General features: G+C 41.5%; 1 protein-coding gene across 5 annotated transcripts in view; it reads left to right on the forward strand.

Annotated features, from left to right (window-relative positions):
- DPP6 (dipeptidyl peptidase like 6) overlaps nt 1-13,443 on the forward strand; it is a 573,188-nt gene that overhangs the window by 396,670 nt on the left and 163,075 nt on the right. For all 5 annotated transcript variants that reach the window (XM_033053988.2, XM_033053997.2, XM_033053970.2 and 2 more), the window contains exon 2: nt 10,917-11,031. In XM_033053988.2, the coding sequence (XP_032909879.1) occupies nt 10,917-11,031 (115 nt within the window). The remainder of the gene's footprint in view (nt 1-10,916; nt 11,032-13,443) is intronic.

Consider the following 13,443-nt stretch of genomic DNA (forward strand, 5'->3'; position numbering starts at 1 on the left):
TTTATCCTGGGCAGCCCACAGGATGTGTCTGTTCCTTCAGGGTACTGTGGAATCTTCTGGCAGCCAACACAAGAGCACAGATCAGCTGTGTCCTGCTCTCCCTTCATTCATGACACACAACATGCCATAAAATCTTGCAGTGCTCAGGGCTGCCTTTCAATTCCTGAGCCTGGTGACAGCAAATGTCACTGGAGAAAAGCACAAGGGCTGTGATGGGTGATAATTTTGGGAAAGACAGTGTGGGGCTGTGCTGATTGTGGCTTTGAGAGTGAATGTCACTGTCCTGCTCTGTGTCCTGTGCATAGAGAAGACACCCTGTGTGTAGTTGTGAGGAGGAGTCCACAGTTTGCAAGTCAGATAATGGGGAGTGGAGAGCCTGTTAAAATTAGTGGAAATCTGAAAACTGTTTCAGATTTTGTAGACAGATGCCACCTTCACACCTTCAGCTGCAGCAAGGCCAACGTCAGGTCTGGCTGAATGGGAAGTCTGGAGTACAGAAGTCAAACCCTTTTTCTCTTCTGAGATTTTTCTGAGATTACAGAAGTGTGCACAAGGGGAGATAGAGGGGTCACAGCCTGGTGAATGTGAGGAGAGCTGACAAATGGGTTTCCTAACCAAAATGACTTTATATTGCATTACAGAAAATGTTGTGCTTTGCAGGCTTGTAGGAGGGAGAGTCCTGCTTTTAATTATGATTCAACATAATTTTTCACTGATAATGGACTTTTTGTAATCAAAGGAGGTAAAAATGAAATGTATGTTGCTGACTTCTTTGTGTGCGCCAATGAGCAATACAATCACAATGTAGTTTTAGATTAAATTCTTTTGTTCCTTTTGTTAATTTGAGTTTGATGGCTTTCCCTGGTGCCAGAGCATAATTTACAGCAGACAAAATTCCCTTAAATTGATTTTTAAAAATGCTCTCACATACACTGCATTAACCTTTTCATTCCCTTATGGTGTGTGTCAAAGAAAAATGATCCCTGTAACTCTGCTCATTGAAGAGATGCATCTGTGAAGTGTATTAATTGGTAGAGCTCCCATTCTGCTCTGAATAGATTTTTCACGTGGTAAATGAATTCCTGGCTGTGCTAATGCTCATTTATCTTTAAAAATAACAGTATAAAATGCAGGGGTGTATGTATAAGTGTATAAATATAGATAGATATATAATATACATACCACTGTCATTTACTGTCTCACTGTGTCTGATCACTTCTGAACTCTTTTATTAGTTGTGGAAGAGTTTTATCTTTTGCCTTAGATCAGGTGGAGAAGGGCAGCAAGGCAAAGGTCCTCAGGAGTGTTCATGTGCCTGGATCCTGGGGAAGCCACAGGGAATCAGGGAGCTGAGCAGCTCAGAGGACCCTGGCACATGCACGGTGCAATTGAGAGTGGCTGCTGGGCAGGGAGGGCTGTGCTGGAAGGTTCACTGCAGCATCACAAGTTCAGGATGTCTTTAAGTCTTGCACAGGGAGGGAGATGGGGAGGGAGATGAAGACAGAGGACCTTTAAAATGTGTGTTCAGATCACAGATTGATCCAAAGCTGTGCTGGTCTCTGTAGGGAAATGTGGGTGGCTCTGCCTGCTGGGTTTGATAAACCCTTCCATTTCAGAATCCAAACCCTGCTTCTTGTGAGAATAACAGGTTGGTGAGGTGTGCAGAAGAAACTTCTTTCTTGGGCACTTTTTCCTTACCATCTCTGGGGAATTTTTCCATGGGATGCAACAAACCTGTCACACACAAGTCATTGTGTCTGCATGAGTGATTTTTCTATTTTTGAATCCTACAGCATGTTTATTCCAGTGTAATACCCCTGCATTTTTGAAAAAGCCATCTTCGTGACTAAGGAGGTGTTTTTGCCAGTTCTCCTGAGATGGTTACATTAATTGTTCAGGGAGAATAGAAGTGATCATGATAACTCAGTGTTTTTACTGCAAGTGGCCCTGGTAGCAGTGGTCCTCATAAAATGAAAGATGATCATCAAGAGGAAAAAAAATTGCAATTTATGTCTCAATCAGTTTTGCTTCCTTTTATTTAATTTCTGTTTTGAGTGGGAATGTGGATGTTTCCATTTCATTCTGTAATTAACTTACTGAATCTCAGAACTGTGTTAAGGATAACTTCTTCAAAGGAAAAATGAGCAACAAAAGTTGTGCTTTCTATACCAGGAGTCACGCTGCTGTGGTGTTGTGCCACAGTTAGCACAACTCAGTATGAGAAATTTGGCATCTTGCTTTCCCGAGGAAAAATGACTTAATGTTTGTTGGTTGTGTTTCCTGTCAACCAGAAAGTTTTGAAAATTAAAATAAACGACTTTGCAAAGCCTTGCAGTGTGCTGTGAGAACCCTAGCAAAAACATAAATCAATTAAAACAGACCAAGCATAAGACTCCCAACCTTTGGAGTCCTCAGAGTCGCTTTTCCTGACAGCAGCATCGGTGCTGAGCCAGCTGCTGGCATTTCCTGCCAAGAGCCTGAGCACCCTTCAAAGAGCAGTAATTCTTCAAACACTGTTGTCCTAACATTGTGCTGGACAAGGGCCTGGGGATATTAAAACTTTAATAAAACAAAAAAAACCTTCATGAGCATCAAATCAGGATATCCATGTAGTGGTTTGTGGTTCAAGAATATCTGAGAAATGCCCAAACAAATCCCGCTGGGAGAAGTGAGATGTTTCCCAGCTATTTTGAGGAGAGTTTCCCAGCCTGTGGACTCTGCCTCCTGCCCCATCATCCAAGTGATGCCCATGGATGTCAGCACAGGTTGCTGCTAGCCAGAAAGAAATAATCAGCTGTATAAAATATATGAAAACCATCTGTTCTTTTGCTGTTGTGTCCCTTTCTCTTCACCTATGTATGAGTAGCAATGTGGGCTCAAGCAAATTATTTTCATTGAGTATAATTAAAATTGGGGGAGAGTTGGGGGGTAATGCTAAGGGTTTGGATTTGGGATCCTGATGGAGTTTAGGGCACATTTCTATGAGGGGACCAAACACAGGTGACCCCTGCTGTGGTTCGTCAGCTGCTCCCAGGGGTGGTTTTGGCCCATCAGAGCAGGACTGTCACAGGAATTCTGCTGTTTTGCTAAAGAAGTTGTGGTAGGGTTGTGCTCACTCCAGTATCAGAGGGTTTGGCTTCTAATGTCTTTTCATCTAAAAGAATTGTGCAAAATGCAGGCCCACACTTACACATTCTTCTTCCATTGTTTGATTCAGTTAAAATTTGGATCAAAGAATATTATGTCCATAATTTTATTTGAAATCTTGGCTAAATAATGTAACATTAGAGACCTGCATAGCAAAAATTACCTCATCCTAGGAAAACAGAAAATTAATGGCAAAATTATCCCTTAAAGGAAAATTTTAATATAAGTATCATTTTCGTATAAATATTAGTACAATGATGAACTATGCAATTGCATTGTCTTTGAAACATCCCTGCATGAAACAATTTGTCTTTTTCAAAACTGTAAATGAGTGGTGCTTGAAAATAATTGCGTGAAATCCATTTTCTCCCTCCCCACTCTACGTATGGATTTCATATTCCTCTTCCCACTGTCTCTGCAGCACACTGACCTCAAACCTTGGCTGTCTCCACAGCTCTTCCTCACATTGCTACCAAGCAAATTATTTAGGAATTAAACTTTGTTTGCCTCATGTCTTCCTTCCTGTACCATTTAGAAACAAATTATTTGTAAACTAAATTATAAAAAAGCCTAGGAATTTATAAAATGTAGCATTGAACAAGATTTTTAATGCTGTCTTTCTACCTAGGAAGATTAAACACCTCACTATTTTGCTTATCACAAATTCTTTCTTGGTGTTGAGAGTGATAAATTGAATGATTTTTTTAACTGAAATACAGGATCACTAAAAATTACAATTACCTTTTTAAAAATGTAAGCAGAATACCATTTTGTTAGAATTAGGGGAGACAAAAACGCTGAGAGGTTGTTTTACCAAGCTCTCAAATCTTTCAGGAGAGCTTCTTTTGCTGTTTCTTGAGATGATAATTCTTCAAGGAACAGAGTGGGGAGATGCCATCCTGGCATGCCTTGGCAGCACCACTCTTTGCAGATGCTTTCTGCATGGCTGTGAATGTCTCAGGGCTCCTGTGTGTTGTGGTTCTGTTTGGAGAGTCAGGCTGTGAGTGCATTGTAGTGGGAAAACTGGAGCTGTGGCATGGAGGATTCCTGGGAAAAGTAATGTAATCCATGGCATTTGGGCTTTTCATGGATTTGGTGAACATACAGACTCCTCTGGAATAAAATCCTGAGCACCAAACCAAGTTTTACTGGTGCTGTGGCACATATTTCACTCCAGGAGATGATTTGCTTCCGTTTTAGCGAGTGAATGTGTGTGCTTATATCAAACACTGAAATAAAATCAAAGAAGTGCTGTTGATTTTATGGGCTCTGTCAGTATTGGGAATGGGCCTTTAATTATGAAATTTTATGACTTGAATTACAGTAGCAGCTAAGGGCCCCTGAGAGGATTCACAGTCCCACTGTGCCAGGTGCTATAAGAACATCTGGGTTACAGCACCAGAATGAACCAAACTAATGGGGGGAAGTGGAGGAGATTAATAAAATGACATTAAATCAAGGCCAACACAGTTCTTGGCTAAAAGTGTCTGCAGACACATATGTCCTGTGCCATACACAGGTACAGCATTGCCTTCTCCTTTCTCCTGGCTGTGGTCAGAACATGACTGAGCCTTTGGCTGGAACCACTCGCAGTGCAACAGGTCCAGATGGTGTTTGCAGCTTGAATTTTGTCACCTTGAGAACAGGCTTCTGGCAGCATTTCAGAGCCCACATTCCAAGGTTCTAATTTATTTTGAAAGTTCCATGGAGTCACTCAGTCCCTAAGCACTAGGAATAATTTGGGAATGTTTCAAATGGCAGTGGTGTTTATTTATATGTGCTGGAAGGGCATAGGAGGGTGTTGCGGCGTGGTTACTCTGCTTGGGTACAAAAGTCATGTGAAATGCCAGTTCAAAACACAGAGATGCTAAATTAATCTTTTAGTACTGCAAGGTCTGGAGGTGATCCAAAACCATTTCATCATAATGCCTATAAAAATGATGGGAAGCTATTAAATATCTATTTCTGCAATCCAGAACAGCTAGGAATTCCAGATATTACTGCATTTCAATCGTTTTACCGATTTATTTTTCTTTTAACTTAGTAACAGCACTGGGTTTCTTTTGTAGCTGACACAGACTGGCTTGTCTCCAGGGGAGCCAGTGATCTGTGTCAGTCAATGCCAACTGAGGATCTGGTGCCTTCTGCTCTAAACTGTGGAAGACTTGTCATCTGTTAAAGCTACTCTTAGGTGAGTGGGATGCAGATGGCATTCATTTTCTCCTGTTGGCTTTGTAATAGAAACATGTAAGACTGGAAGCTCTACCAAAGCATAAAACATGCAAGGTTTAATTTTACAGGAGCTGAGTGTTATGGGTACAGCCTTTTCCTCACTCTCTTTCAAACACACCATTAGTGCCCAGCCTCTGAACATTGGCCTGTGTGCACTTTGCAGATAATGGTGGGAGGAGATGGAACCAAACAGAATGGCTTTAGGGCATTCATAAAAGAGCCTCCCAGAAGTGCAGGGCAGGAGAATGTGCTGCATTGTGTGCAGGGTAAAAGGGTTGTCTCACAGTGCTGGGGAGTAGGCAGTAAAGATGTTCCCTGTTACTGAAGTCATTGCTCTCTATTAGTAAAAGCATCAACAGAAGATGAAGAAAAACATAACATAGTTGTCTTTCATCACCACAACAGGCAGATGGTTTTATCCCTCTTATTTCTGTCGGGGTTTTGCAGGAAAGCCCACGTACATGCCATGCCTCATTTGTAAAAACAGAGCAGGTTTTCATTCCTCTCACTCTGAAGTGTCACCCTTAGCACCTGAACAACTGAGTTTGCAGTAGCCCCGGGCTCAGGCTCTGTGTCTGTCTGGAAACTGGTTGTTATTCAGCATCACACTGCAGCTGGAGCACAGCTCAGGGTGGTCTGCAGCAGCAGAGGGGAGGGGGGGGAGCAGGGGAAGAGAAGGAAAGAAAATTAAATATCCCCAAGCAAAAGTAACTCAGCTTGACTTCAGAGGTGAGAATGATGGAGTTACATGCTTATTATTGTTTATCTGTGTTATGATACCTCCTAAATTCTGTAGTGACTGAGGTTTCCTCTGTGCCAAGCAGGGTATCAAAAATGATTCCTGCCCACGAAGAGCCTCCATCCCAGGTTTCAGGCAAGGGAGCAGAGGAGGATCCAGGCAGGAGGATTGTGATGAGGCACTAATGCAATATCAATCAGCAGAATAACCAGGAGTCTCGGTGAACCTCCTGCTGTAACCACCGCCATTCATCTAGTTTACTGCCATTACCATCACAATTAGTGTTTCTTTTTCTGCAACATAAGGTTAATAATCTAATAACTGTATGAGTTACCCACTCCTCAGCTCATTTGTTGTGCTATTCAGCAGGTATAATTTGCTGCACTTTTGTATTATAAGGAACTAATTAGCAGCAAGATTATTTTTCCACTGAACTTCACAGGAGTTTTTGTCTTGGACAACAGTGTTCCCATACCTTTTTATTCTGTGCCATGTTCTGGACTTGCTAAGCTGAGTTGTCAGAGACACCACATTCACCCACATTTCATCAGGCAGAAATCCTAATTCAGAGCCAGGTGGCATGAGTGAAAGGTATAATACACATTTTTCAATTAACAGAGTTAACAAGCTTGTTAGAAGAATTTTTTCTTTGTTGTGTTTATAAGTGTTATATTTAAGGTCAAAAATTAGAAATAAATCAAAAAGAGGCAAGAAAAAGAGCTTGCAAGAATAGGGAGTATGGCCATGACAAAATTAGTGCTATAAATCCTCATCCTGGCACCTCTGAGGCCAACAAAACATCTAGCTCCTGCTTTTATTTAATGCTATTAAATTTTTGGATTTTCTTTTATCTTTTTGCTTCAGATTTACACTAGTGTAACTGAGTCCAGAGCTCAGTCTCCATGGCCCAGTGCCACCTGCTTCTGCAAGGAACCTCTAAATACAGCACCTGTATCTGGAATGTATATATTTCATATAACACATCTGGGATTTATTGTTATTGCACAAAAGTGGCAGCTCTGTGTTGAAAAAGACTAAGAGGCCAACCATGACTGTCTCACTGCTGATACTTCAAAGATTTTGGTGCAGGGTGTATAAGTTTTATTAAATAAAACCCATACTTGACAAGTGATGTCTATATTGTCCTTCAGATGTATAGACATGGTTATTAAAAAAAGAAAAAAAGAAGTTGTGCTTGATGAGTTGTTTTAAGAAGCTATTATATTATTGTATTATGACCACTGTGCTGGCAGGCTTTTGGCAGGTTTCAAATAAACATGCCAGAAATAATTTTGTTGACAGCATCTTGGGTTGGAGCACATCCAGCCTTCATCCATAACATGTCAACACAGTGATTCTTTCACAGGCAGAAAAATATGTCACCGTAGATTTGTATTTTAGAGTCTTAAAATACTGTAGATGTCTAGATTAATGGCTCCAAAACTAACTTCACAGGTGGCTAGTGACGTTTTTCAATCACAAATAAAGATTTAAGTGATAACATTTGCAGTTTTTAATATGCAGCATCAATGAAGTGTGCTTATGTAAAAACCTGCGGAAACATCTGGTTTACTTTCCAAATCCAAAATCAATTTAGTTTTCATGTAATAGGAAGAAGGAGGTGAAAAACAAGCAGCAAAGAAAATGAAGGAGAAAACCAGGCTGAAGGGCTTTAGCTTGCTTGCAGAGGTCATGAGGATGCTGTGTTAGTGTTTCATGTGAGGCAGAGAGGAGGAGGCTCCTACTGATGAGAGACTTCAATGTTTTCTTTCTTGTTCTTTTCATCAGAGCAGAAACCGTGTGCTTGATTTATTTCCCTTTGTGTCATGTGCTCAGATTTCAGCATGACACCCAAATTTGGTATCTTTGGGATTGACACAAAGGGCATCTGCTTGCTGGTTGGTTTAGATCTCCATGTTTATCTCTGCAAGCTGGGTCTGTCAGGAGCAGGAAATCCCAGCTCTGAGCTCTGTGCTGGTGCACCCTTGGAGCTGCCACTACAAGATCGTTTGTGTGCTGGAATCAGCCCCTGCCTAGGGGTGAATGAAACACCTTCCTAGCTCCAGTCCCCAGGGCAGAGGCTCCCCTGGGCAGTGTGAACAGGCAGGGAAGCCCAGTGAAGGCTGGGGGTTTGCTGCCAAGGGCAGGGGTATCACAGGCTGGTGGGGCTGCCATCCCCTGGAGGTAAAAGATAGTCACAGTGACACAGCAGCATCCCTGTGGAATTAACAGAAACACAGACAGGAATAATCTGAGGTGGCAATGCTGTCATGAATATGGTGTGATGTGTCTGCAGTTTTGCTGTAAGTGATTCTATCAAAAGAGACTTCAAATGACTGAGAATGAAGGAGCAGCTTTCCAAACCTGTGCTGAATAAAGCTGTTTGTCTTTCTTTGAAAAGTCATTTATCTGTCCTTGCTTTTTTTTTACCAGGGGAAATTTCCTGATGGAATTTTGAACAGAAAATGAAAATGTTCTTTTCTACTTCCTTGTGGTATATTAAACCCCAATATGTTGCTTATGAATAGTTTTCCTCCTCTTGATATACTAGAAAATCACAGTCTTTTTTTGTTGAGATTTTGCTCAAATATTGATTGAATGCCTGGAGAATTAATGGGATTGACTTGATAATGGATTCAGTGCAAGTACAGCTGTCCTGAATGCTCAAGTATCTGTGTGTATTTCTATCACTCTGGGACTCATGGATGGGGAAATCACACTTAATGCAAGGTGTTATTAAGCTCTTGAACTACATCTGGGTTCTTAGATGTTAGTAAAGTCCATGAGCTAATTTTTTCTTCAATTTTAGAACTACTGATCATTTGTGGTGAGAATGTTGCTGTATTATTTTCAGGACTGTGGCTGTTCCCATCGGTTCTGTAACACTGTCAGTGTTTTACCTCTGTCCCAACACACTCTGAGGGCTTGGCTGGGTTTCAGCTCTCCCATTTCTCTCTAGACTCCCCTGTACCCTGCTGTGAAAGAAAGATTATTTCTGCCACTTACTAAGAAGCCTTGCATTATTTCTCTGGCTTATTTATAAATTTCCTCCCCTTGGAAAGCTGCAGACTGTCTCTCGTGCCTTTCTGCATCACCTGGAAACTGGAGCCCATAACAGTTTCCTAAAAATTGTGTTAGAAGACTAAATTGATTAACACTTGTATTCATATTTAGGGTAAAGAATCTGTAGAAATGTAAGTATTTATTCTCCTTGTTTGTTGCCAAAATTAAATTTCTCAAAGCTCCTGACCTACTTTTCAAATTTTTCCAGTAAGGATAGTAAACTATAAATTTGTTTCTTCCAATGATTTTTCATTTCAAATAGAAAGCCAAGTACAAACAAGGGGGAGACAAGGAGGGGAGGGTGTGCTCACCTCTACCACTCTTTGCCAGAAGGAAGAGAAGTCTTGTGTCTTTTCCAAAATCAGAACAAATGATGGAGTGCATCAGGTGTTTAATGCCACAAACTTGGCTTTCCATTGCAGATTTTATAGGTTTTGTAGTGGCTAGATCCCCAAATATATAGAAAGTGAGTCTAGACATTATCTCTTTCTGTAAAATGAATTCCAGGGAAAGGTTGAAAAATGTTTCCCAGCATCTTCTGAAAACAAAACTGTGAGGTTTGCCTGACTTGCCTCTTCCAGTCTTGTTGCTGTGTGTAAGAAACAGAAGTAAAGCAAACTCTGAATTACATAAGAACTTAGTCTACTAGAAACCTTTTTGTTTCCGTAAAAAATTTAAAATGGAAAAAAATAGTCTTTCAAAGAAGTAGCAGCAGCTCTGGTTTAGACACACCATCCCTCATAATAAAGGAAATGAGGCAAAAAACCTAAATAGATGAGTTTCACAAGGAAAAGGAGCATCCAGAGATGTTCTGGCTCTGAGACCAGATCCCTTGAGTGAATTCAGCCTCCCAGAAAAGCAGAGTGCACTAATATTTCATACAGTTCCTGTGGGTGCAGGATTTCAATGCGTGCATGAAACCACATGCAGTGCAAAATGCTAAGAGGAATCCAGCAAAACACATGAAAGTGCAATAAATTTTTAAGATCTCGTGGATGCGAACAGAGCACTTCATAAAATCCTCAGTCCTGAGAGCAGGGGTGCTGTGTACATGGTAGGCAGAACATATGGTGCAACCAGAGTGCAGTCAGAGCTAATCAGTGCGTGGTGATGGAGCTTTCATTCTGAAGTTTTAAGGATGTGATTAAATTTAATGTATATGCTAGACAAGAAGCCTGTCTTCAATTCCTGAGACCTACCAACCTAGGAGTGCACGCAGTATGCCCTGAGGAGATGTCATGTTTTCTGGAAAGGCAGGAAACTTCACCTGGGGGATATCCTTATTGATTTTTATCTCTGTGCATGCCCCTGTGAATTATTTATCTTCCTGTATGCTTCTCTGACATCTTATTATGAGAGTCTCTTGAAGGTTACTGTAAAGCTCCTCATTCCCAGACTTAATGAGGGTTGGTAGGAAACCAGCCCTGATGAGTGAGTTTGGATGAGTGCTGGGATGGGGGCTGGAGCCCATTTGCCAGGAGGTAATGGGCAGTGTGGGTTCCACTGCTGAGCCATCGGTGGGTGCACTGCATTTATTCACTGTGCAATTATTTGGGATGAACTCAATTAATGGCACTGTCAATTACAGCAGCGTGAACTGTGCTTGGCTCAGGGGCGTCACCCACCGCGGTCGCAGGGTGAAGTCCTGCAGACTTTCACTGCTGTCTGGGTTCTGTGCTTGTTTCCTTGCCTTAGTGCCCTTTTCTAAATGTTCATCTTCTTTTGATGTTTCTAGGAGCTGGTGGGGAGTAATCCTCCTCAAAGGAACTGGAAAGGAATTGCAATTGCCTTACTTGTTATTCTCGTTATCTGCTCGCTGATTGTCACCTCTGTCATACTCCTGACGCCAGGTATTTATAACCTTTAACTCACTTCCAGTCTGTTTTCCTTCTGTAATTTTACACTTCCAAGAGTGAAGGGATTGCAAACCAACTGCAAAATCGACATCAAAGGAATCCTGCCTCCTCACTTTATCTCAGTGTGATGCTGAGCTCAAGGCCATTCTTAGGTAGATTGTTTTAGAGTTTTACATTTCAGTTCAGAAATCAGGGCTGCTGACCTGAGGGCACGAGCCTGGAACTTGATTTTCTAAACATGGATGGAGAATGTAATTTAAAATATGCCAGGGTAGGAGAGAAACCCACATGGGGCAGTCAGTGAGGGCACAGGAGCTCCAGAAATTCATGTCCACAAGGAGCAGCAGTTGCCAGTTGAGTGTCCTGTCCTGGAGCATTGGAAATATCATTAGATGCCTATGCCTTGGCACCTAAATCTCATCCCATTCAGCTGGACTGATTTTTTGTTCAGACCACAGTGTTTACAAAGCAATTTCAGATAATGATATACCAGATAGTACTTATCCACAGCAATTAGTAACTTCCCAGAAAGGAATTCTTTAAGTTAATCCCCTTACCAAGTTTCAGCAAAGTTCTGTGCACGTAACCTCTGCAAATTACTTCTCTTACTGCTGCTGAGGTTGTAGCTTGAATTTTAATGTGGTATCATTATGATTATTGATTATTATGTATTTATACAGCCCTGTAAATTTCCATGTCTACTTAGGGAGTAGAAATAAAGCGCTTTTGCAGCACTGACAAGATTGTGAACTGAATATGAAAAGACAAACAAAATGAGAGACAAAACATAGAAAAAAGAATTCAGAGTCAGAAAGGGTGAGGAGCTACAAAACACAGGAGGAGGCAAAGGTTCCCTGCTTAGGGATGTAGAGGAGAAGAACAGGGACTCCTTCTTGGATGAGTACATGTGAGTGGTAGAATCCAGGGACACCAGGAGGACACAGAGCTGAGGAGCAGAATGGAGGCAAAAAAGAAATGAAACCCCAGGAAGTGGAAGAGCACAGGGCAGTGAAGCGGAAAAGTGAGACAGAAATTGTGGGGCAAAAATTTCCAGCTCATTACATGCAAAGTGCCTTCAGTCCAACACGTCTAGGCCACCTTCCCTGACAAATTCTTATCCCACAGTCCTGCTGTGTGAGGAACTGGAGACAGTGACAAACCAAGAAATGCAGGAGTGCATTAAGTTAATTTGAAAATGAGTGAAACAATCAGTACATTATTTTTTTAGTTATTTATTGCCATGTCATATTCAGTTTATTTCATGTTATCTGGAAGTTTTCAATGCAAATTTAAGTACATATGGCCATGCCAGTATAATTATGTACAGTAATTTCACAATTATAAGCCACACCATTTTGACTAAAATTTTGGTCTGAAGTGCGGCTTATAATCAGGTGTGGCTTATATATGAACCAAGAACGAAAAGTTTCTTTTTTAGTTTGGAGGACAGGTGTCTGCTGAGAAAGGCAGGAACTTCTCTTTGAAATGGAGAATGGAAACCCCCTCCCTCCAAATTATTAGAATTTTGAAATCAAGGTGCTCTCAGGCAGAGATATAGGAATCAGGAATAACAGTTCTTTTCTAGGGAAATTAAAATAGAAATACAGTACTACAAAGAAACAAACCCCAAACCCTGACAAAGTCAGAGTACAACCTGACACCCGTCAGGCAGGGTGTTGGCAGCAGTCCCATTCCATGGTGGCTGCATCCTCCTGCAGTGACAGATGTGGCTCAGTTGGAGCAGTGCTCCTGTACATGGTGCAGTTTCCCTCCGGAGCTCCAGTGGTGATGTGGAGAAATCCGGTTTTCCTCTGGAGTCCAGTGGAGAAAGGGGCTCCCTTAGTGTCCCAAAACCTCTGTTTTTATCTTGGTAAGAAATGTTGGGCTCTTCCCCCTGGCTGGAGCAACTCCCAATGGGATGCAGTAATTTTATCAGTCCCACAGTGGGACTCAATGGCCATGAGCAGAAAATGACTGGCTGGAGGAAGGGTGGGTTGTGAAAAGATAAAGAACAATGCCCTGACTGGTTTCAATGGATGGCCCATTAGCAGAATATCTGCCATTGAGATAAGGATCACTGCCCCCACCCTCAACAGATGGTGATAGAGCAGATACCTTTTATCACACTCTGTATTGTACCCCAAGACAGTTGCCAACACCCGGAAGTGCGGCTTATAACTGTGAAATTACTGTAATTAAACTAATTAAGGTTAAACTTAACTAAAGATAATTTGTTAAATTAATTTTGCTAGTGTTCAAATTCAACATCTATGGACAGTGCTGTTCATCTCTGAGATGCTTTGGGGCGTGGTGTGTGGACTACCCTTAAATCAGGCACAATTTATTAGATTACTAAATCCACACCCATGAACCTCAACAAGTCTCTTGAAGCTAAAGCACTGCCTC

This window comes from Catharus ustulatus, chromosome 1 (assembly GCF_009819885.2).
Source record: "Catharus ustulatus isolate bCatUst1 chromosome 1, bCatUst1.pri.v2, whole genome shotgun sequence".
NCBI classification, from domain to species: Eukaryota; Metazoa; Chordata; class Aves; order Passeriformes; family Turdidae; genus Catharus; species Catharus ustulatus.